Raw genomic sequence first — 24,903 nt, 5'->3', positions numbered from 1 at the left:
ACGTGTATGTTCCCTGAGTAATAACACTGTCTTAAACAGACGTCAAACATGGAGGTAGTGTTGTAGGCCCTCTGTTGTTCCTTATCCATATAAACGATTTACGAGACAATCTGAGCGGCCGTCTTAGGTTATATGCAAATGATGCTGTCATTTTTCGCCTAGTAAAGTCATCAAAAGATCAAAACAAATTGCGAAACGATTTTGATAAGATGTCTGTATGGTGTGAACACTGACGATTGACGCTAAATAATGAAAAGAGTGAGGTCATCCAGATGAGTGGTGAAAGAAATCCGTTAAACTTCGGTTACACGACAAATAAATCAAGTCTAAAGGCCGTGAATTCAACTAACTACCTAAGAGTTACAATTAGGAACAACTTGGGGCAGGCGAATCAAAGCCTGCGTTTTATTGGTAGAACAGTTAGAAGATTCAGCAGATGTACTAAAGAGTCTGCCTACACTACGCTTGTCCATCTTCTTTTGGAGTACCGCTGTGTGGTGTGGGATCCTTACCAGATATGATTAACAGAGTACATCGACAAAGTTCAAAGAAGGGCAACACGTTTTGTTTTATCGAGTAATAGAGGAGAGAGTGTCACAGACATCGTACAGGATTTGGGGTGGACATCTCTAAAACCAGAGCATTTCTCTTTGCGTCGGGTTCTTCTCACGAAGTTTCAATCGCCAACTTTCTCCTCCGAATGCAAAAATATTTTGCTGATACCGACCTACATTGGGAGAAACGAGAAATATCATAAAATAAGGGAAATCAGAGCTCGCACGGAAAGATATAGGTGTTCGTTTTTTCTGCGCGCTGTTCGAGAGTGGAATAACAGAGAATTATTGTGAAGGTTGTTCGATGCACGTTCTGTCAGGCACTTAAGTGTTATTTGCAGAGTAGCCATGTATATGTAGATGTAGACAGTAGTCGCCTTCATTACCTTTTCAGATGCCTTTACAGTCCATACATATCTAGAGGAAGTCGCTCTATCCTCCTTAGCAGACGAGAGGTTCCTGACAGCAGGCAGTTATCGGATCCATGTAGGGCTCTGTATTAGGCCTATACTCTAGTGTGTACCTGTCTAGTGACCTGATGAATCTCTTGGCAGGCACCGCAACCACCGGCCAACTGGGATGGTGACCGCGATGCCTTGGAGGACCCTGACCCCTGCCCACAGGTAGGGATGTCTGGAGGGTTTCAAGGCAATGAAGACTGCCTATACGTCAACATATACGTGCCTCTCAATGCATCGGGCCCTTTCCCGGTGCTCACGTGGTTTCCTGTAGGCGCCTTCAAAAGTGGGTCTGCGGCAGACACAGGTCCAGACATATTCCTGTCACTAGACATCATTGTAGTCGCTGTCCAGCCTCGAGTCAGTGCCATGGGTAAGTAGTTTTGATATGTTCCTTGTGATCTATACATACGAGGTGTCGTGACCGTAGATTATTCTAATGACAAATCAAAATTAGCGCGAAGAATCATAAGGAAATGTAACTCATCCACGAAAGAAGCTGTTAATAAGGCTTTTGTTCGCCCAATTCATCAGTATTGTTCATCTATCTGGAATCCCTATCAGGCAGGACTGATAGAGGAGATAGAGAAGATCCAACGAAGAGTGGCGTGTTTCGTCACGGGATCGTTTAGCTGGCGAGAGAGCGCTACGGAGATGCTAAAGAAACTCCACTGGAAGGTGTTACGAGAGAGGTGTTGTGCATCACAAAGATATTTACTATAGAAATTTCGAGACAGCACTTTCCAGGAGGAATCGAGCAACATATTACTTCTCCCCACATACATCTCGCGTATTGACCAGAAGGAGACAATTCAGGAAATTAGAGGCAATACAGAGGCCTACCGACAATCATTCTTTACACGCACCATTCGCAAGAGGAACAGGGTTGGAGGGATCAAATAGTGGTACCAAAAGTACCCTCCGCCACAAACCATTAGGTGGCTTGCGGAGAATGATGTAGATGTAGATGCAGATGTTCTGCCAACGAGCAGTATTAAAGTTCAATCATAGAGACAAAACATTATGACCATCTACTTACTTTTTTTGTCCGCCTTTGGAACGAAATATGTCACTGATTCTGTGTATCAGGCATCCGCCAGTTTGTTGGCAGGTTTGTGGAGGTATGTGGCACTAGATGTCTGCGCACAGATCGTGTAATTCGCGTAAGTAATGTGTCACTGATTTGCATACGCCGTGATGTGGCCGATAGCGGCCCAGATGGGTTCTGTAGGATTTACACCAGACAAATTTGGTCGTCAAGACATCAACGTGAGTTCACTATAACGCTCCTCAAACCACTGTAGCACGGTTCTGGCTCATAGACACGAACAATTATATTGCTGAAAGGTGACGTCGCCGTCGGGGAAGACATCAAATATGAATGGATGCAGGTGGTTCGCAGCTGTCAGCGTGTCTTCGATTATTGCCCCATATTCCATGAAAGAGCAGGAGAATGTCTCCCATAGCATAATACCGATCCCAGCAGCCAAAATCGGTGGCGTGCTGCACGTTTCGAGCGACCGTTCAGATCGATGACGGCGTTTGTGGAGACGATCATAGGCTTAATGTAGCAAAAATGTGATTCACCCGATGAGCCAACACGTTTCCATTGATCGACGGTCGAATCCCGGGGGTCCAGTGACCATTGCAATCGTAATTGACAATGTCGTTGGGTCAACATGTCAACACGTAGGGTGGTTTGCTGCGGAGCTCCACGTTCAACAATGTACGATGAACGAGGTGCTCCGAAACACTTTTGCGTGCCCCAGCATTGAGCTCTTTCGGCAGACAACCATCTATCCACTTTACAGAGCAGACAAGCCTCCGAACCCCACCTTCTGTGAAGAGTCGTGGACGTCCAACCATTTAACGTTTAGTGGTAGTTTCACCGTCCTCTTAAATCTTTCTGTAGGTGATCACGACAGAAGCGCGTGAACATTCGACGAGCTTCGCCGCTTTCGAGACACTCGTTCACAGGCTTTGAGTGATAGGAATCTGTCCATTGTCAAAGTCTCTTATCTCTATTGATTTCATTGGAATAGCACTGTCTCTGTCTCAAATAGTGAGCGTTTAGTATTTTTCAGTAAATAGTAGGAACAAGACACTGGTCGTCTCCTTTCATTTCGGCTAAGGGACCGTAGAGTATTAGTTAAATAGGCCAAGGGGCCAGTGATCAGTGATGAAATAATTAGGCCAAGGGGTCAGAGATAAATTATTTAGGTCAAGGGACCAGTGATTCAGTAGTTAGCAGGACAAATTATACCAAAGGTGTCTGTCTATGATAAAGGTCATAGACTGCGTGTTTTCAGAGGGGTATCCTCAGGAGAGCTGCTGACTGAATCTGTAGGAAGTTACTGGGCTTCATATGTATCAAGGTGTAATTGGTCCTACAACCTCACATTTAACTGTGTTTACATCGAATAAATGCTCTTAAAAGAAGACTAATAACTTGCTACTTCGACAGAGCATTTCTGCCAAACACAAGCCCCGTTCCCAGTCGCAACCGAGGAGGTTCTTCTCTCTCTCATCTCCGTTATAAAGGTTAATTAGAGCAGCACAACGACCTCCCGTTGTCATCAACGTCCTGATTGCGCCACGCGACCCACACCGACCCCATATCGATGAAATCGGTTTTTCCCAGGACGCGGGAGATGTGCGTTCAATTTCTAAGGTCTCCGGTTTTCGTTTCTACAAAATAATCACATAACAAATATGAATCGTCTCAAAGTTTTCCCTCTGCAGCCATAGACATCGTTCACAATATCGCCGGTGTGAACGCTCCTTTAGGAGTCTATTTTGACGACTGGAAATAGCCGACGACTAGAAAATTTTTGACCATGGAGTGCGTCTTTCATCGTTGGAAAAAGATAGAAACCGTTAGGAGGTAGGTCAAAGTTGATTTCACGAAGACACTCCTGCATTGTATTCGCCCTGTGCACCGGTGCATTGCCTTGATGAAAGAGCACACGTGTGGTCTTTTCCGTCCCTTTTTTCATGTAGAGCTTTTTCTTCAAAACACAGCTCGCACCTATCACTGTAGACCCATATGACGCAGTGGGTAAGGATTACGCTTTCGCTGACCCTACCTTTGTCTCTGTACTGCTAACTCTGTGTGCGTCCACTGAGCTGCTGGCACCCCAGTTCAGTACTGAAAAATGGCAACCATGCCCTACCCATTGCCACAATTGTTGAAAAAATTAAGCTTCCTGCTGCCACCATCGCCGGCTGGTGTGGCCGAGCGGTTCAAGGCACTTCAGTCGGGAACCGCGTTACCACTAGGTCGCAGGTTCGAATCCTGCCTCGGGCATGGATGAATGTGATGTACTTAGGTTAGTTAGGTTTAAGTAGTCTACGTTCTAGGGGACTGATGACCTCAGGTTTAAGTCCCATAGTGCTCAGAGCCATTTGAACCATTTGAGCTCTCACCATCACTTGTCAACATCATGTGGCAAATTGCCCCTCGCGGAGCCTTACGATCGCCTTTCGGTGTTAGAGATACGCACCTAGTTTCACTTTCCGCATTGTAAGGTCATCATGCATAATTGGGCCCCCTTAACCCACTGAAATGCCAAGGCTCGTCCAAAATAACGGTCTCGAGGCCGAGACTGTTTGGTTCGCTGTCACCTGACGTTTGGCCTTCTTTGGATGCGCGTTCTTCACATTCACCACCACCAAACGTTTCACTCAACCGACTGTGAGTTTCAATGAGTGTCACCAGCACCTGTTCTAGTTACACGAGCGACATATCATTTGCCCACCCCTTCCCTATAGTCCTCCCCCCCCCCTCCCCCCTACACATACACACCTCGTGCTGTGGAGAAGATATATCACGCCCGTAAGCTTGAGATTAGTTTTTATGAGAAAGGCGAAAGCTTATTGGTAAACGGATCCTTGATTCCCGTGCTGCAACGAACGACCATTCCAAGGAGCTACAGCGATAACGACAAGGGTAACAACCCCCCTCCCCCCCCCCCCCCACTTCCACATCATCCCTATTCCGCGGTCGTTATTACCTCCGGCCACGCGCTTGACTTTAGTCCGCTGGCAGAAATGGAGGAGGATGTTGGAGAGCGCCAGCCACTCGTCTTCGCGAAACAGGAGAAAAGTAATAAAGAAACGTCGACTGAAGATCCCGAGATGAAATCCAGCAGATAATACCTCGTCGGTTAAGGTCTCATAGTATTTCTATTAGAGGAAACAACTTGTTTACAAGATTTTTCGCTGCTTGTAGAAGGCGAAGTAAAACAACTTTCACAGCCTTAGCTTAATTTTCATTTTCCTTCTTTCCATGCGCTTTTCTTTTTCGATAACATGTGCCACATAGTTCCTTTTCTAGACATATTTTTGTCAGTTAGATCTTCGTTATGAAGGCAGTAAAATCACAGAGTAACTTCACTACACAACACAGTGTACTTGCATGGCTCAGTATTACTCATACTATAGGAGACCAACTGAACACTACGCTCAGAAAGCAAATGTTGCTAACTGCATTGTTTGGATGCCATTATCGGGTATGTAGTAGGGAAGGAGAGAAGGGAGGCATCGCATAGCTGTCTAGGGTGCATGATTCTTTGTCTTTAAATGGTTTATTCCTCATCACTGAGCATTGGCGAGGCGTCCGGTATTTTGCTGTGAAGAGCTGTTACAATTTCCTAGTCGAAATGTCATGAGGTTAATAAGCATTCACAAATACGGTAATCGCTGTGAATGGTAGCGTTCATGCTTTCCACGCTGGGGATCTTGGTTCGATTACGGGGGCAGCAACAGGACTGACACATGTGTCACTGAAATGCCATCCAACGAAAATACGAGGGTAATCCCAAAAGTAAGGTCTCCTATTTTTTTGTAAGTACATTGACCTGTTTATTTCTACAATGGTTTACATCAGTTTACAGCTTGAACATTTAGCTATTTTTCGACATAATCACCATTTCTGTCGATGCATTTTTGTAGACGTTGTGGCAGTTTTTGTATGCCCCTGTCATACCAGCTCGCCGCCATGCTGTTCAGAAAGTTATGAACCTCTTCTTTCACCTCGTCGTCGGAGCTGAATCGCTTTCCGACCAAATGTTCTTTTAACCTAGGGAACAGGTGATAGTCACTGGGCGCCAAGTCAGGATTATAGGATGGGTGGGTGATTATGTTGCACTGAAACTGTTGCAGGAGAGCAACGGCTTGCTGAGCGATGTGTGGGCGAGCGTTGTCATGGAGAATGTGTACGCCCTTGCTCAATATTCCTCTTCTCCGGTTCTGAATGCCCGTTTGAGTTTTTTCACTCTCACAGTACCTGTCAGCGTTAATTGTGGTGCCAACGATTCAGCTCCGACGACGAGGTGAAAGAAGAGGTTCATAACTTTCTGAACAGCAAGGCGGCGAGTTCGTATGACATGGGCATACAAAAACTGCCACAGAGTCTACAAAAATGCATCGACAGAAATGGTGATTATGTCGAAAAATAGGTAAATGTTCAAGCTGTAAACTGATGTAAACCATTGTAGAAATAAACAGGTCTATGTACTCATAAAAAACAGGAGACCTTACTTTTGGGATTACCCTCGTATTTGTACCAAGCTGTGAGCCATAGGAGATTTATAATTTATTTATCTATAAATATTGTAATCAAACTTTTGTTATTATACGAGTATAAGGGACGATAAAAAGCTTCCGTCCGAAGGCCATAGAGTTCAGAATCGGTATACCGATCACATGAGAGTATTGACGCAACCATCCCACCCACCGTTAGGGTCAAGATATCTATCTGTAAAACACCATGTCATGCTGCGTGAAGAAGTTCTTAACTGCCAGCTGCACGTCCTCGTTCGATAGGAGTCCTCGACCCTCCGAGGCCTTTTTTTAAGGGACGAAAGAGCCGTACTCGAGTGACTCCCACTTGAGTTGGCGTAACTTCAGCATTACGACATTTGCAAGATAGGGACGTGTGTTATCACGACACAGTAGCACCTCTTGTCTCACTATTCAACAACGGGGTTTTCGACAGGCATGCTGCCCCATACGCACTCTTCATTCTCCGATGGATGCTGCCACCGGAGTTTGTCCTTCAACAACCAAGAGAATAACAACCACACGTTGGTCCAGTTTAGACGCATTTGCTAATAAAGTCGCCACAGTTCACGTTCCTGAATTTACCATACGCACGTAGTAAAGATACAAATGCCACGCACCTCCTTTGCCCGTATGTCGCTGCTTATACGGGGTGTTCCAGAAATGTTGCGACAAATTTCGAGGAGTTGTAGAGTGTGTCTTGAGGAATAAATCGAGAATAGGAATCCATGTCCGAAAACGTCATCCAACGACGCTACAGAGCGTCGAAATTACGTATAGGCGCCGGCGCTTGTCACTAGGCCACCCCTTTGGCAGCAAACGTGACTTTGTACGCTGACAGACCGTAGACAGAATGTCTCGCAATGTTGTTTGTTACTCTGTGATAGTGACTGATGGCCATGATAGCCAGTGGCGTGTACATGCCTTACGTCCCATGAACGCGATGCTCTGTTGCCTTGGTCAATGACAGTTTCAGACACAGTTTCCATCTGAAGTTTATTTTCCTCCTGTGTACCGAAAAATAGTGGAGATTTTGGAAGGTTTTTGCTGCTGATACAAGACGACATCCAACTATGTAACAGGTCCCAAGACGGAAACGTCGAACAGGGTCTATACCTTGGTCTCTAAGGTCATTTTACCTCATTCCTCGATATATCTGTCTGATGTCATCCGAAAAGTTAAGTGTACAGCACTCCCGTTGACATAGCTGAAGATCTGGAGCTGCAAGTTGTACAGCCTTGGCAAGATTTGCGAAATAATGCCGGGGTGTCTGAAATAATTCTTCATTCACTGCAAATTCCAGAGTAGTATTGCATTCAAATGTGATGAAGACACGTGGAACACCTCGTTTAACTGATAAAGTGTAACGTTAATAGTCACTTCGAATGTGAGTTTTCGCTACGAATTACAATACACCCTGTACACAGATTCGTGTATCGTCTGGGCATTAAACCGATTGGGGTGCTACCCAACACAAGTAGAGAAAATGAATGAATAATCACTGTTCTTGCAGTGGGGAACACCATTTCTACAATCAAAATCAGTCCTCAGTCTCGACGCTGCCGCTAGCATTCTGTGTGTGCCATACAGTGCTGCCATCTGTGTCACCTTTATTTAAGCGGCGTCTGTATGGTTAATGTGAAAACACATGAAGGATAATAAGAAAACAGATCATGTTTTGCTGGACGTATGCCAGTCTTTTCGGAAGTGATCAGTACAATCTCAATTTGTTTCTTGGTAGAGAAAGACGACGGTTTTCCAGAGCTTTTACAAAAATTAGTGTTCCACCAACTTAAGCTGACTGGCACCAGTCATGTACATGCCTCAACTCCACCCTCCCTGTCAACTCCTCCAAGTACTGGTCAGCAGCCTTCCACCGCCTTATTAGTAGCCATCCCACCCCACATTACCCTATCTTCCACGACAATCGCCCCTTTCCTTACAACCTCAGTAAGGCTAACCATATCGCTTCCCACCCTCTCCGAGGTCTTCTCGATTCCTGACAATCCCCACTTTGACTACTCCCTCTTCCCCACCATCCTTGACTGGACTGATACCTCTGTCCCACCACTCGCCCCTAGCTTTCAGTACTTGGATCAGTCAGCCCCCTCAGACATCAACACTCCCATCACCGCACATGGCATCACACACGTCCTCTGCTCCAAATGCAACACCGCTGCTTTTCATGATGGCGTCACCTACCGCCACCTCAAGGAATCCCCATCCCCCCATCCTCCCTGGCTTTCCTTGCTAATCTGTACAATGTCCTCCTCTCCACTGGCTTGTACCCCAACCTGTGGAAGACTTCCCGTATCCTGCTGTTCCCTAAGCCCAGCAAACCTCCCTCTGGTACCTCTTCCTATCGTCCCATCTGCCTTACCTCCATGTTCAGTAATGTCTTCGAGACCATCCTCTCCTGCCATATTCACACCACCTTAACCAACACCACCTCCTTCCCCTTTCCCCGTGTAGCTTCTGGCCTTCCTTCTCAGCCAATAACCAGCTCCTTAACCTTACCAATCTTCTTTCCCTCCAACTTAGCTCCCATTGCTCCACTATCTTTGTTTCCCTTGACGTCCAGAACATGCCTACGACCATCTCTGGCATCCCGGGCTCCTCTTAAAACCACAGATCTATGCTCTCCCTATCCATTTCGTCCATCTCGTTGCTTCCTTCCTGTCCCGTTGTTCTCCTATGTCACTATCCACAATTGCAACTCCCATACCTTCTATCCCTCCGCCGTCATGTTCCAAGGCTCCGTCCTTTCCCCTCTCTATCTCCTGTACATGGCTGATATGCTCAAATGTCCACCACCTGTTCATCGCCTCCAATTTTCTGATGACATCGCCTTCCTAGAACTTTATCCTACCCTTCAAGGGTCCTAACATACCCTGCAAACCCACCTTGACCATTTCAACACTTGGAGCAACCAGTGGTTTCCTTCGTAACAACTCCTCCAAGACCCAAGCGTTCATCATAGGCCACACCACCCATTCCTTCCGTCTCCATGATTTCTACTTAACCATTTATGGCCATCCTATCCACCTCACTCCTACTCTCAAATACCTTGTTCTCACCCTCGACCACCACCTCATCTGGACTCCCCATCTCCTTACAATCCAACACAAAGCTCACAACAGACTCCACCTCCTGAAACTCGTGTCTGGCTGGACATGGGAACTGCATCCTTCCACCAGCCTTTACACCTACAAATCCTTGATCTGCCCCATCTTTCGTTATGCCAACATTGCTTGGATTTCCGCCCCTCCCAGGTTCTATAAAGCCCTCCAAATCCCGGAACGCCATGCACTCCACCTCGCCTTCTATATCTGCCTTCTGTCCCCCATGCGCATCCTCTATGATCTCATCCCTTTCCCCCACCTTCTCCCTTTCTTTGAACACATCTGCACCCTGTTTATTGCACACCGACTTGATACCCCCCAACCCTTGTGTCCCCCTTCCTCGCCACCCCCAGCCCATTGCTGTGCCTTTACTGTGTCTCCATCTCCACACCCTACATCTCCTTTCCCAACAAAACTTCCAGCACTTACCCCTCCCAGATGATAAACTTCGCCCTGATGTCTGTCCCTCCTACCAACTCTAAGCCCACCTTCCTCCTGCCTCCTCCTCAGGGCTCCCTCTCCTCCCCCTCCCTTCTCCTGAGTGGCTTTCCCCCTCCTACACTCCCTCCTTCTCCTGTGCTCCCCTTCAGTGTCGCTGCACTCCCTTTTGCCTTGTCTACCCTCTTCATCTCCCACCCTACCCATCTCCTGCCTCTTGACATGCCTCCTGCCCCCTTTTTTCCCTCTTCCTCCCACCCCTCCCAGCCGCCCCCTCCACACTGCACCTCCTCCCCTCTTTTCCTCTCCTGTCCAGTCCCTCAGCAGGTCCCTACCAGAGGTTTTTCTTTTATTCTTCATGAGTACTCTGTAGTTTCCAGTGTTTTTAAGTGTCTTGCTCTGTGTGATTTTTATCCTGTGACCGACTTTTAACTTGTGTGCCTCCATGTTTTTAAGTGCACTTTGAGTTGCCAGCTGTGTTCTTTTAACTTTATGCCGACTTTTTTACTGTCCCCCATTGTACGTTCCCATCTTAGCATATATTTTAACTCCCATCATTTCCGTTTACTGTGGTTTTTATGTCCCCCTTTTTATCCCCCCTTTTTATGTAATCACCCTTCTGTACTTTTGTAAAGCCAATTGGGTCAAGAGTGGTGGACTGTTCCGTTGCCAGCCCTCCCCTGCCCATACGGGAAAGGGAAATGAAATTACAATAAAGAAAAAAAAACTAGTTAATCTATGCTCCTTCAGATGAGAGCCATTTCGGTATGGATGACCTGTTTCGTGTTCACTTATTTTCCTCCAGACAATCAGTGACTCATATCGCCAACTTACGAATATTTCATGATCTGTTTGATGACATTTGTTCCTTGATTATTTCTGCAGTTCGTTTTGGAAAAAAACGTAGTCAGAGGGACAAAACTGATTTATTTCACTGCTCTTTACATAACTCTAAAATAAACAGACAGTCCTCGAAACCAGCCTGTGCTTTGACTAAACGTGATAGACAGCTACGCTAAAGATTCACCAAGAAAATTCCAGTCAGTCGCCAAGTAAAACAGGAGGAATAACCACAGAGAAGTTCTACATTGTAGCCAGGCAGAACGGGGTACAGTGGCAGCAAGAGTTGACTGTGAAGCACAGAACGGTCTGGTAGTTGTGCTCCACTGGACACGGAGATATATTAGTCGCCTGACGTCAACAGCTCCGAACATGTGATCCATTTATTTCGCCGTCCCGAGGCGGTCACTGAATACTGTGCAAAGATGAATTCAGGTCATTGAAGGTAGACTTGTAGCAGGTTCTAAGGTACCTGTAAAGCGATATTTTGTGCTAATTGTCTGAACAACGAATCCGTTCGTTCAATGCGGCATTTCAGTTACTTGTTTTGTGATAGTAGGTGAGTTCCTTTAGTGTTTCCTAATTCGCACTTGCCTGCATATGCCTATGGTACACATAGATATCAGGCATTACAACGCTTATTTTACCCTACTCCCACCCCAATGGGAACCAGATGGTGGTTACCCCAACAATGTTTCTTTCCAGACAATCAGTAATACGTGTACCATATTTGGTTGAAATCCCATCCAGTGGTTTGGGAGGAGATGTGGAATGTGCACAAACACACACACACACACACACACACGCACACACATATATATATATATATATATATATATATATATATATATATATATATATTGCTCGTTTCCAAATGGTACCAAACTGGACAAATTTTTCAGTATAGCAGAAAAATTTCCTGTAGCCACAATGGTTCTCATATGCAAACCATAGTCGATATGCACAAACCAATCTTTTAGAAAAATTTAAAGTATTCCTCATTATTATTCTACAGTTATTGGGAATTTAATTTTGTAATTGGTACTTTTAGTTATAAAAATTATTTTCAAAGTGTACAAACTATGCTTCATGAACAAATAACACTCAATACTAATATATTTTGTGTCATTTATTGCAAATGACTTTGGAGGACATGTTTATCAATCAAAGCTTTAGAAGAAAACTTTATCTTTCTCTTACTTAGAGCATAACTTGTCATATATTAATTCTCTACAGGACCTTCTAGAATGGTAGTTACTTCAAGTCTTACAGAATTGTAAGAATTGTTAACATGTACTCTCTCAATAATGATTATAATATTGCAACTAATTGTTTCTAGTACTACTGTTATTTGCTTCAAAACATCAGTCATCATTAAGAATGTCTATCTTGTCACTGTCTCCATCCTCATTAACTAATAATACTTCAGTATCCTCTACCACAAACATTTTTAGAAAGGGATGTGGTTCAATTCATACCCCACCGCAGAAAGTCATTTTTGTTTGCCTGTTGTTTGTTTACTTGAGGCAAAATACGACCACACCTTACCCTGCCTCTGAACATTTTGTGTTTATACTTTGGTGTCATTGCGTATGTAGCATGCAGACCAACCAGTGCTGACGGATGACGACCAGTGAGACGTTCAGCTTCATTAATTTTGAAGTTTTTTTTTTTTTTTTGAACTAATGTTTGACTGATTTCTTACCAACTGTTTGAGAAAAAACCAGAACTCAGGGAGTAAAGTGTTCCTACTGTCTCAAATACATTATGGTGTTCTTCTGGGAGCATTACAGTTTCAAGTTATCAGGGTTTCTTTTCTGCAATACCAAAAGACCTAACTGCAGGCCTCTATAAATGACCATATACAGGGAAGAACCACTCGATCTGAAATCCATATTGTCATGCATCACACAGAACGGAAACAAAATACAATAATTTTTGTTTTCAGACGAATAATTGTCACAAAACAATCGAATACGCTTAATATTATTTGCATCACAGAAAAAAATGCCACAGATGGCTCAGTGCAGGGGGATCTGGTACTTCTTGCCATAAAAGTTCAAAGGGATTTGGTATGCTTTGGTGTAAAATGCTGGATCTGACGATCTCTGTATAAGAGATTTTGGTGTGTGTGTGTGTGGGGGGGGGGGGGGGGTGTCTGTGTGAATCCTAAAGGCACAATTGCAATGATTAATTTTTTTAATGTTTGCACTATGGTGCACTTTGCAGGCTTGCTGAGCACTGGTGACGAGGTGATCCCTGGGAATGCCGGCATGAAGGACATGGTGATGTCCCTGCAGTGGATACAACAGAATATCGCTGCCTTCGGTGGGGATCCTAACCAGGTGACCATCGGTGGTGAGAGCTCTGGAGGCTGCTCTGTCTCGCACCTGGTGTTGTCACCTCTCACTGCAGGTTGGTGCATAAAACCATTTAATATAACAGTGGTACACTTTTGAATGTCACTAAGGAAACTCAATTTTGGTCAGCATTTATCATGGTGGCAAAGCTATCGCCTCTCGCCGCAAATCGGTGCATAAAATCACTTCACCCGACTAAATAATTTCGAAAGAGTAGCACACTGAGTGACACTAAGCAGGTCGCCATTTAGGTCTTTAAAGAGTAACGGGTTTGTGTTCTCTTGTCCAAATTTATTCTCTACGTTCAGAAGAATACAATGCTGAAGTCTCCATAAATGTATCAAACTCAAGGGAGAAAGGGTCTTTTCACGTTAGGAAATTTTAGTTACAATCTCGCAATCAGTACTCTGGTATCCAACGGTTGCTTAATATGTTAACATCTTTATATAACCAGTTTGTAAATCTATGCAGTAGCAAAACAGTTTCGCTAATGTGGCACTGGTGAGTGCAGGATGCCTGTCCGCCGAAATTAAAACCGAAGTCTCAAAAGTGCTACTCATATGGCTCGACTCATCCAGTTGCTGCTATTGTCAGCAAGTAATTAAAAGATCTAGGGCTAGGTTTCTACAGACTATCTCAATTTTTAACAAGGGGCTTACATAGACATAGAAAACCTAGCTTCTTCTTCCATAGGTTGTCATATAAACCATAGTAGTATTAAATACATTTCACTATCATACAATAAATTCTGATACCGGCACATCATTACTTGGTTGTTATGTAAAATGCTACAGCTCGGAAGGATTATTCTGTACCCGACGTACATGCATACTACGATCAGATACTCTAGCAACTCACCTTTCAATTCCTACTACCATTGTTAGTGAAATCACTACACTGTACTTGTTCTTACCTTAGACTTTTTACATGCAGTGCACTCTCGAATTTTTCAGAAAAAGTCTGCTTTTCCCCAAGCAACTGCAGACATGCAGAATTCCTTAGCGCAGACGTCACAGAATTGAGGGAATCTTTGATTTCGTTTTTCGTTTTTCGTTTGCTTTGTAAATGCTGAAAGTTCCATTTGATCCCTTAAGGCACAATACCCTTGGCACAGTACTCTCATCTCATATACCATTCTTAGTTCAGTAGATGTATAAATACAGTCACGACAGCTGTCCTCAATGAATATACAGGGTGGTCCATTGATAGTGGCAGGGCCAAATATCTCACGAAGTAAGCGTCAAACGAAAAGACTACAAAGAATGAAACAGATAGCTTGAAGGGGGAAACCAGATGGCGCTATGGTTGGCCCGCTAGATGGCGCTGCCATAGGTCAAACGGATATCAACTGCGTTTTCTTAAATAAGAACCCACATTTTTTTATTACATATTCGTGTACTGGGTAAAGAAATACGAATGTTTTAGTTGGATCACTTTTTTCGCTTTGTGATAGATGCCGCTGTAATAGTCACAAACGTATAAGTGTTGTGAATTGGCAAGACAGCCAATCCACTAGGAGGAAGCCGAAAGGCACGCGTTTAAGCTCACGCAGGCTGGCGTGAGGTCTGGAACAGGACACGGAAAAGAGACTAGCAAAAAACGTACGTATCTTCTGGAATACTTAACTTTAATCCATAATTGGTGAACATCGCTCTTGACGGTACATGTTTTACAGCATCAATACTAACTGGTAATGGCGCCTTGCTAGGTCGTAGCAAATGACGTACCTGAAGGCTATGCTAACTATCGTCTCGGCAAATGAGAGCATAATTTGTCAGTGAACCATCGCTAGCAAAGTCGGCTGTACAACTGGGGCGAGTGCTAGGAAGTCTCTCTAGACCTGCCGTGTGGCGGCGCTCGGTCTGCAATCACTGATAGTGGCGACACGCGGGTCCGACGTATACTAACGGACCGCGGCCGATTTAAAGGCTACCACCTAGCAAGTGTGGTGTCTGGCGGTGACACCACAATGAGTACGTGGTATCACGTAACATTCCGCCAGTGCGGACGGTATATGCTTCGCGATACGTTACCCGTGTTAAAATGGACCGTTTACCAATTGCGGAAAAGGTCGATATCGTGTTGATGTATGGCTATTGTGATCAAAATTACCAACGGGCGTGTGCCATGTATGCTGCTCGGTATCCTGGACATCATCCAAGTGTCCGGACCGTTCGCCGGATAGTTACGTTATTTAAAGAAACAGGAAGTGTTCAGCCACAAGTGTGACGTCAGCCACGACCTGGAATAAATGATGACGCCCAAGTAGGTGTTTTAGCTGCTGTCTCGGCTAATTCGCACATCAGTAGCAGACAAATTGCGCAGGAATCGGGAATCTCAAAAACGTCGGTGTTTAGAATGCTACATCAACATCGATTGCACCCATCCCATATTTCTATGCACCAGGAATTGCATGGCGACGGCTTTGAACGTCGTATACAGTTCTTCCAATGGGCACAAGATAAATTATGGGACGATGACAGATTTTTTGCACGCGTTCTATTTAGCGACGAAGCGTCATTCACCAACAGCGGTAACGTAAACCGGCATAATATGCGCTATTGGGCAACGGAAAATCCACGATGGCTGCGACAAGTGGAATATCAGCGACCTTGGCGGGTTAATGTATGGTGCGGCATTATGGGAGGAAGGATAATTGGCCCCCATTTTATCGATGGTAATCTAAATGGTGCAATGTGTGCTGATTTCCTGCGTAATGTTCTACCGATGTTACTACAAAATGTTTCACTGCATGACAGAATGGCGACGTACTTCCACCATGATGGATGTCCGGCACATAGTTCGCGTGCGGTTGAAGCGGTACTGAATAGCATATTTCATGACAGGTGGATTGGTCGTCTAAGCACCATACCATGACACGCACGTTCCCCGGATCTGACGTCCCCGGATTTCTTTCTGTGGGGAAAGTTGAAGGATATTTGCTATCGTGATCCACCGACAACGCCTGACAACATGCGTCAGCGCATTGTCAATGCATGTGCGAACATTACGGAAGGCGAACTACTCGCTGTTGAGAGGAATGTCGTTACACGTATTGCGAAATGCACTGAGGTTGACGGACATCATTTTGGGCATTTATTGCATTAATTTGGTATTTACAGGTAATCACGCTGTAACAGCATGCGTTCTCAGAAACGATAAGTTCACAAAGGTACATGTATCACATTGGAACAACCGAAATAAAATGTTCAAGCATACCTACGTTCTGTATTTTAATTTAGAAAACCTACCTGTTAGCAACTGTTGGTCTAAAATTGTGAACCATATGTTTGTGACTATTACAGCGCCATCTATCACAAAGCGAAAAATGTGGTCCAACTAAACCATTCATATTTCTTTACGTACTACACGAATATGTAATACAAATGGGGGCTCCTATTTAAAAAAACGAAGTTGATATCCGTTTGACCTATGGCTGCGCCTTCTAGCGGGCCAACCATAGCACCATCTGGTTTCCCCCTTCAAGCTAGACAAGTTTCGTTCTTTGTAGTTTTTCGTTTGACGCTTATTTCGTGAGATATTTGGCCCGGTCACGATCAATGGACCACCCTGTATACAGTGACGTCACAATAATCATAGGCCGCGAAGGAAAATGTACGAGGAGACATAATATTTCTAACTCAGAGACTAAATAACGCTTTATGATACCCTTCTGTTTTGCTAACAGTGCTGTACATCTTCATCATTCATTTCGCTATTTATCGTCTTCCAGCATAGGAGAATAACTTCGAAACGAGTCCAAGTACACAATGGCAACACTTAATGGAAACATGGAAAGCATGAGCTTGCACTTAGTTTCTTAACAGTTTGTCTTTATACTTTCCATTTCACATTCTTGGTCTATGTAAGACATACATAGTAATGACAAGCGGTTTGGCCACCCCATATATCTCTCAAGAGTCACAGTTTACTTATAAAGTCCACCAAATATTTTAAAAAATCAGTACAGGGTTATTACAAATGATTGAAGCGATTTCACAGCTCTACAATAACTTCATTATTTGAGATATTTTCACAATGCTTTGCACACACATACAAAAACTCAAAAAGTTTTTTTAGGCATTCACAAATGTTCGATATGTGCCGCTTTAGTGATTCGGCAGACATCAAGCCGATAATCAAGTTCCTCCCACACTCGGCGCAGCATGTCCCCATCAATGAGTTCGAAAGCATCGTTGATGCGAGCTCGCAGTTCTGGCACGTTTCTTGGTAGAGGAGGTTTAAACACTGAATCTTTCACATAACCCCACAGAAGGAAATCGCATTGGGTTAAGTCGGGAGAGCGTGGAGGCCATGACATGAATTGCTGATCATGATCTCCACCACGACCGATCCATCGGTTTTCCAATCTCCTGTTTAAGAAATGCCGAACATCATGATGGAAGTGCGGTGGAGCACCATCCCGTTGAAAGATGAAGTCGGCGCTGTCGGTCTCCAGTTGTGGCATGAGCCAATTTTCCAGCATCTCCAGATACACGTGTCCTGTAACGTTTTTTTCGCAGAAGAAAAAGGGGCCGTAAACTTTAAACCGTGAGATTGCACAAAACACGTTAACTTTTGGGGAATTGCGAATTTGCTGCACGAATGCGTGAGGATTCTCTACCGCCCAGATTCTCACATTGTGTCTGTTCACTTCACCATTAAGAAAAAATGTTGCTTCATCACTGAAAACAAGTTTCGCACTGAACGCATCCTCTTCCATGAGTTGTTGCAACCGCGCCGAAAATTCAAAGCGTTTGACTTTGTCATCGGGTGTCAGGGTTTGTAGCAATTGTAAACGTTAAGGCTTCTGCTTTAGCCTTTTCCGTAAGATTTTCCAAACCGTCGGCTGTGGTACGTTTAGCTCCCTGCTTGCTTTATTCGTCGTTTCCGCGGGCGACGCGTGAAATTTGCCCGCACGCGTTCAACCGTTTCTTCGCTCACTGCAGGCACAGTCGTTGATTTCCCCTTACAGAGGCATCCAGAAGCTTTAAACTGCGCATATCATCGCCGAATGGACTTAGCAGTTGGTGGATCTTTGTTGAACTTCGTCCTGAAGTGTCGTTGCACTGTTATGAGTGACTGATGTGAGTGAATTTCAAGCACGACATACGCTTTCTCGGCTCCGGTCGCCATTTTGTCTCACTGCGCTCTCGAGCGCTCTGGCGGCAGAAACCTGAAGTGCGGCTTCAGCCGAACAAAACTTTATGAGTTTTTCTACGTATCTGTAGTGTGTCGTGACCATATGTCAATGAATGGAACTACAGTGAATTTATGAAATCGCTTCAATCATTTGTAATAGCCCTGTATTGGTACATGGCTAAACATAGCTAACAAACAATACAATCAGTGATGAACAAACTCTGAGAGTTTCTTTTGAATGTGGTATTCCCAAGTTAACTTGCAAATAGCCAGAAACGGTGCCTCCGACCGTAGTTGCACAAAATGGCAGCGAAGCAGGCGAAGAAAGCATTTTGTATGACCGCATTTGCCCATTGCCAAACGGTAGTGAGTATGCAAAGAGCTTTCCATGGCAAGTTTCACAAGAAACCACCACTTCACAATAGCATTGTGCAATGATACAGGAAATTCGAGAAGGATGGTTGTTCGTGAGAAGCGAAACGATCGGGCCAATCGGGCATGTCGGAATAGACAGTGGACCATGTGAAGAAAGTGAAACTGTTAAGTCCCAGAAAGCTTTGCTATGTCCTACAAGACAGTCTACGGACCATTTTTCTTCACTGGGAGAGTGGTGTCGCCTATCTCGACATGTTGCAATCATGGCTCATGACACAACTTGAAAGACACAACTTGAAACTAATAGCAGCGATTTCATTTTTCAACAAGATAGCGCCTCTCCACATTTCCACAATTGTGCACGAGATCACCTGAATGAGACTTCGATACGTCACTGGGTAGGCCGCATTGCTGGCAGTACTACTCGAGTGGCTACCATAGTCGTCAGAGTTGACACCTAGAGATTTTTCCTAAGAGTTTCCACCTCTATCACTGGACCTCTAACACTTGTGACACAGCAGCTGTTTTTACCTTCACTCCTGATATACTGATTCGGGTATGGGCTGAATTGGACTACAATTGGATGTTCCATGTGACGAAGCGTGAACACATAAAACGTTAATTATAACCATTTAAAAAACTGAGGTTCTGTCTTTCACATACTGTATCATTTTTACGTTGTTCTTGGCCGATTTTTTGGAAAGTTCGTCGGACTGTATAATTACTCCATATTACATGATGCAGGCCGCTACAGAATATGGCTGCCACCGAAGTAGCATTTGTTGGTTGATTTCACAGTCCGACCGGAACACGTGGTAGCAGTATGTTTGTTTTCCTCACAGGCCTCTTCCGTGGTGCCATAATCCATAGTGGAGAGGCAGCCAGCCCCTGGGGAATAATGGCCGACCCTGCGGCCAAGGCGTTCCGTCTGGCAGAGGTCCTAGGTTTTACTGCGAACAACACTCAGGAGCTGCGAGACTTCCTCCTGACGGTTGACCCCCAGGACCTCGTATCTCACGATGACGACATCATCACTCCAGAGGTAACTCCAGCAGATTTGTACAATAAGCATCCGTATCGACCACTACGAGGACTATTATCCAGCTATATGAAGGTGTCAGACAATCCCTTAAAGAACATGATGGACTATATACTCAGGTCAGTTTTTCTTCGTCAGAGGCACAGGTGCGCAGTGACAGTTTGTCGGGATGGCGTAGTAGACAAGAGCCAGGCTGCAAATCAAAGGCCTGGTCTTCAATCCCTTATTCGACTCTCGAAATTCTTTCGGTCACTCACATCACTTCTTTCAATTGCGGCAATGATTTGTCAGTGTGAAAGATGCCAAGTTGTATCGTGCTTCGGGTTCCACATGAAACTGCAGACTCTCCTATAAAAGGCTAGGAAAATAAGTTCAGAATTTGGAGGAAGACGAGGGTATACCACATTCAATAGTATGAGTCTAGCAATGCACTATGGTGTTAAACCCACATTCCGGTTGACAACAGCTTTGCTTTTATCTGCACTACAAAAATGACAGATAGAATTACTCATATACCGAAAAGATTTGTAGGTATCATCATTAAGTAACTGAAAGGAACTGTAAATTACACAGAACATTTTGTTTTGGATAGTAAGTGACAGCAGACTGAGCGATATGACATAGTAGTTAAGAAACTGAGCTCCCATTCAGGACAGTAGTTAAAATCCTTCTCTGGCCATCCAGTTTTACCTTGACTGTCGTTTCCTAAGTTTATTAAAGCAAATGTTGGAAATGTTGTTTTGAAAAGGACATGACCGAATCCCTTACCGAATATAAGTTTGTGCTCTATTTACAATGTGTAAGAGGTCCATAACTAAGGAATTTATTGCTAGCACACTCGAGATGTAATTTCGATGGATTGCTCATGCGCTGCCTGCGATATGTTAGCTATAAGAGAATCTCAGACCAGAGAGCAGTGTTGGCTGCAGTAAGAGCAGTGTCAGTACGAGTAAGTAGTGGCTAGCAGTGTGGTGTATGGAGTTGGCGGGACCGGTCGTGGGGAGCGATGTGTGGTTTGTTTCTTTTAATAATAATCTTTTTTATAAAATTAACCTTTTTGACAATCATTCATTTGAATTTAAAGAATTTACTAATTTCTGCAATTGATGGTCATCCCAATTATCGTAAAGAAAAATCAGTTGTTTCTTTTTATACATGACAAATCTAGCGGCTAGCATTGCACTGGGCTGTGCCAGAAAAATTTATCATAGGAGCAGATATATACGTGTTATCCGGCGACTTCATTGAGGTAAGAATTTTCAATTTATTCAGAATGATCTTTTAAGCCCATGACGCAGCACTGCTGACGTCCAAAATTTACCAATTTAAATTCACAGTTAATTATTGAACGGTTATAAGTGAGCCACAGTTTTATTGAGAGGTTAGTCACATTTTTATTACGAGGTTACGGAATGTTATACCTATTTTTACTGCTGGAAGGTTACAAATGGCTTTGTCATTAACAGAAAACTAAGCCTCAGTCTTCCATTTCCTTCTAGTTATTGACAGCTTCTCTTGTACACAACTAAGTGAAAGAGAATATGTAGAAACGAAGTCATGTTTGCAGTGACTAGACTATTGACAAAAAGCATTTGGACTCTGCCACATCAATTACATAGCTAAGGATATATTAAAATGCGATACGAAATGAAACAAACATTTAAAGTTACTTATAGGGTGTATGAATGGTACACTTTATAATCTGAAATATTTGTCACGAAATTCTGTGAGAATACAACAGATACCGAATAAAGGATTCTTGTGAGAAGTTTCCTCGTGTGCTCTTATATTACTGAAGTTTCATGATACATTAAGAACGTGTGCTTAATTATCTCTTGCAGCCATATCTTTCCCTTTTAACTGGCACACCCAATCGCTGGGTCATATGCTATCAGATATTGTTCTCACACATTGAAACTTTTGTACACCTTCAAAAAATTCTTTCTATTTATAAATGTCGCTGCTCGTTATCATGAAACAAGAAACTGCTCGACTACAAGCTGTTTATAAAATAACGCTGTCACTGAATCTCATGTCTCCACAACAAACCTTTCGGGCATGTGGTTTCCTTAAACTGGTTCAGGCAAATCCTGAATCGTTCCCTATTCTAGCGCAATTAGAACTTTCCTCCATCTGTAATGATCTCTTCATTGACAGGACGTCTCTTCTTTTGCTAGTAACGAAAACTAAGACAGGACTGGTGGTACTGTTTAATGGAGGTAAGTCTCATTTTCCTCAAAGGTTTCGTCATGTTCATGTAATTTGGGACCAGTTGATTATAAATAATACAATAAAATTATCAAATCTCATTTCTTTCGGTGAACGAAGTTCTGAGTAAATTATTGATAACGAAGTGGTGGAGGAGTGGATTTCCAATAAATCTTAATCATTTGCTTTATATCAGTTGCTTGAAAGAAAGGATGCTTGAAAGATAGGATTAATAAGATGCGGGCAATTTGACATTAACGACTACCAGAAAGGTTCATCTCACTGAAAGAGTCCTGTGGTGTCCCAAGGCAAGTTGCGAATAGTATTGTAGTTTCTTTCTATCATTTCAGTGTAGATGTTTGTGTTGATTGCAAAAAAAATGTGGTGATATTTATATGATAGATAGGAATTTTTAAACAATGAACGAGCATTAAATGTATTATCAAAAACCACACGTTCACTAGTAACACAAAGAGCTGATATTCATCCGTATGTAATCAACATGAAACCATGGCGAATCAACCGCATAATAAAAGGAAGCGATGCACAGAGTATAATAAATAATTGCAGGAATAAAATTTTGTCAGAAGCTGACTGAGGCATCACTAAGCGGGGCACGTCTGTCGACTATGAAACAGCGTCACAGCCGAATGTTAACACGGATGGTCCAAAGTTCAAACAAGCTGGGAGCTCGTTTCATCAGTCTATCTGAGAGGGAAGCCAAGAATAACTGATTCAGCACTTTGACAACAGTGCGGAACAGACAGAACGCTCTACTGTAATGACGATAAATACGGTAACTTCACCTAGAGATTCATAATAACACCTTTCAGGAGGCAAACACCCTCGAACTCTGACATGAAACACTAGAGCAGCTGAGAGTGTTGATAGGCTCCGAAAATGAGAGCGCGTTCTATTACCAGTATAGGGGTGGTTGAGGGTGGAGAGGGAGGGCAGGGGAACTATGTCATCCCCTGCTATACAATCTCTGCCCTCCTCAAGCTTATTCTCAGAGAAAGGCTATTCCTTCTTCATCAGCGATACCAATGCCAGACCAGCACTATAAGTTGCAGAATGCTCTGATGAATTCAACAAGTATCTACAAGGTGCCGCTAATCTGAAGCCCACAGCTACAAGTCCACAGCCATCTGACAGTGGATGAGACTTCTGAACGGTAAGCCGCAGTCATTCCGGTTATAATAACACTGACAGAGGTTGGGGGCCTGACCGATCTTCCGTTGATGAAGAACCGACCTGCCCATCTACAAACTGTCCAACTTGGGCACTGGGTGCCTATGTCGCCGCAACCGGGGCAGCGTTAATACCGCCTTGCCGGCTGTGTGCTGGGACCGTCACTCAGGCTGTTCGTGTTACTTCTGGGTTTTTTGCCTTCGCGCCATCTCGAAAACCGACTACAGGGGGATGCAGTATTCTGGGAACAGGCCTAAGTACAGCTTCACTCATAGAGGGTACTGAGGCTCTGACGACGCCCACAGCCACGCTTCGATGCGCAGGCGCACAGCCGCTACACCCTCCTACAGGTCTCGGTACAAACCAAAGGCAACGTCAGGGCCTGCCACCTCAACCTTTCAAGCAGCGGATTCGGTATTCAGCACGGTCGTTCCTAGGCAACGCCGGCAAGAAGACGGAGTGATTGTAGAACTCTCGCCAATAAATGATTGTTAATTGAGTAATGTTTAATTTGCGCCCTGGCACTCCACAGTGTGAGTTAACGAGCATTGCGTTCTCATTTAAATATATGGCCGAAAGAGTCAGCCTACAGGAACTCTGAAACGAACCCTGTCGTCCAGGACCGCGTACCACAAAGGGCGCAGATTCACCACGAGGTGGGGAAACTCACAGACGTCTATTGTCTATTGAGGCCTAAGCACTGTAGTGTGCGAGTGAGACAGATGAGAACCTATGTCATAGGGAAACCCAGTAGAAGGCTTTTGTGGCCGAGGAGACGTAGCAGTGTTGAATATGGAGGACCTAAGATCGGCTATAAAGGGAAACATTTATGGAAACTATTTAATTCTATAGTAATGCGGGGAATGAAGCCACAGTAATTTCAATCTGCCATCCTCGATAAATTTTCATGGTGATCCCAATAAAACTTGAATATTGATCATATCTATAATATTTTAGGATTTATTGTTAAAGTGAAATTAATAAGTTTTGTAACAAAGATCTGAATGCTAAAATCTGAACGCTTTGGTCTTAACGATCGACATTTCATATAGAAGCGCATCATTAAAATGACAAACGTTGTAAATATCAACTCTGTAATTATACTTGTTTAAAAGATATAGTAAATTTAAATTATCAGCATTTTCAGCTAAGCATCAGATCATCATTTCCTGCACACTAAACCGGTTGAACGATAACAGCATGAAACCTTATTGAATCATTAAGTAATAGAATATTTGTTGTAAAATTTAGTGCACAATAGTTACTTTTGTTCTTTATTTATTTATCAGAAAGTACATTGGTGCAAGGCTACTGGCCGTGACATTCAAATTTATGAAAGAAATTGTTTTGGTTTTCTGTATAAGAATTTAACGTTTATTATGTAATGGATATTATTGTTGCTTTATTTAGAACTTGAAAGTGGTCAGGTTTTGATCATTTAAATATATTAAAATGTAAAATAATGTAGAATAAGCTGTTTCCAATCAGACGGACGGCTTCAGGAAAGGGAACTGCGCTAGGCAGTTGAGCGAGTATGTTCGGCACGCAGGAGACGCGACCTGAGACGGGCAGAAGCGAAAGCGGACAGTTAGGCTAGAGACACCAGAGGGGACC

The 24,903-nt window shown here is 43.8% G+C and overlaps 1 protein-coding gene across 1 annotated transcript in view; it reads left to right on the top strand.

Annotated features, from left to right (window-relative positions):
* Positions 1 to 24,903, top strand: part of LOC126199296 (venom carboxylesterase-6-like) — an 85,108-nt gene that overhangs the window by 17,081 nt on the left and 43,124 nt on the right. Inside the window, exons 3-5 of the mRNA XM_049936121.1 lie at positions 1,109 to 1,385; positions 13,204 to 13,389; positions 19,694 to 19,893. Coding sequence (XP_049792078.1) covers positions 1,109 to 1,385; positions 13,204 to 13,389; positions 19,694 to 19,893 — 663 coding nt within the window. The remainder of the gene's footprint in view (positions 1 to 1,108; positions 1,386 to 13,203; positions 13,390 to 19,693; positions 19,894 to 24,903) is intronic.

Source organism: Schistocerca nitens, chromosome 8 (assembly GCF_023898315.1).
Source record: "Schistocerca nitens isolate TAMUIC-IGC-003100 chromosome 8, iqSchNite1.1, whole genome shotgun sequence".
Taxonomy (NCBI): Eukaryota; Metazoa; Arthropoda; class Insecta; order Orthoptera; family Acrididae; genus Schistocerca; species Schistocerca nitens.
This window is presented reverse-complemented; position numbering and strand designations above follow the sequence as displayed.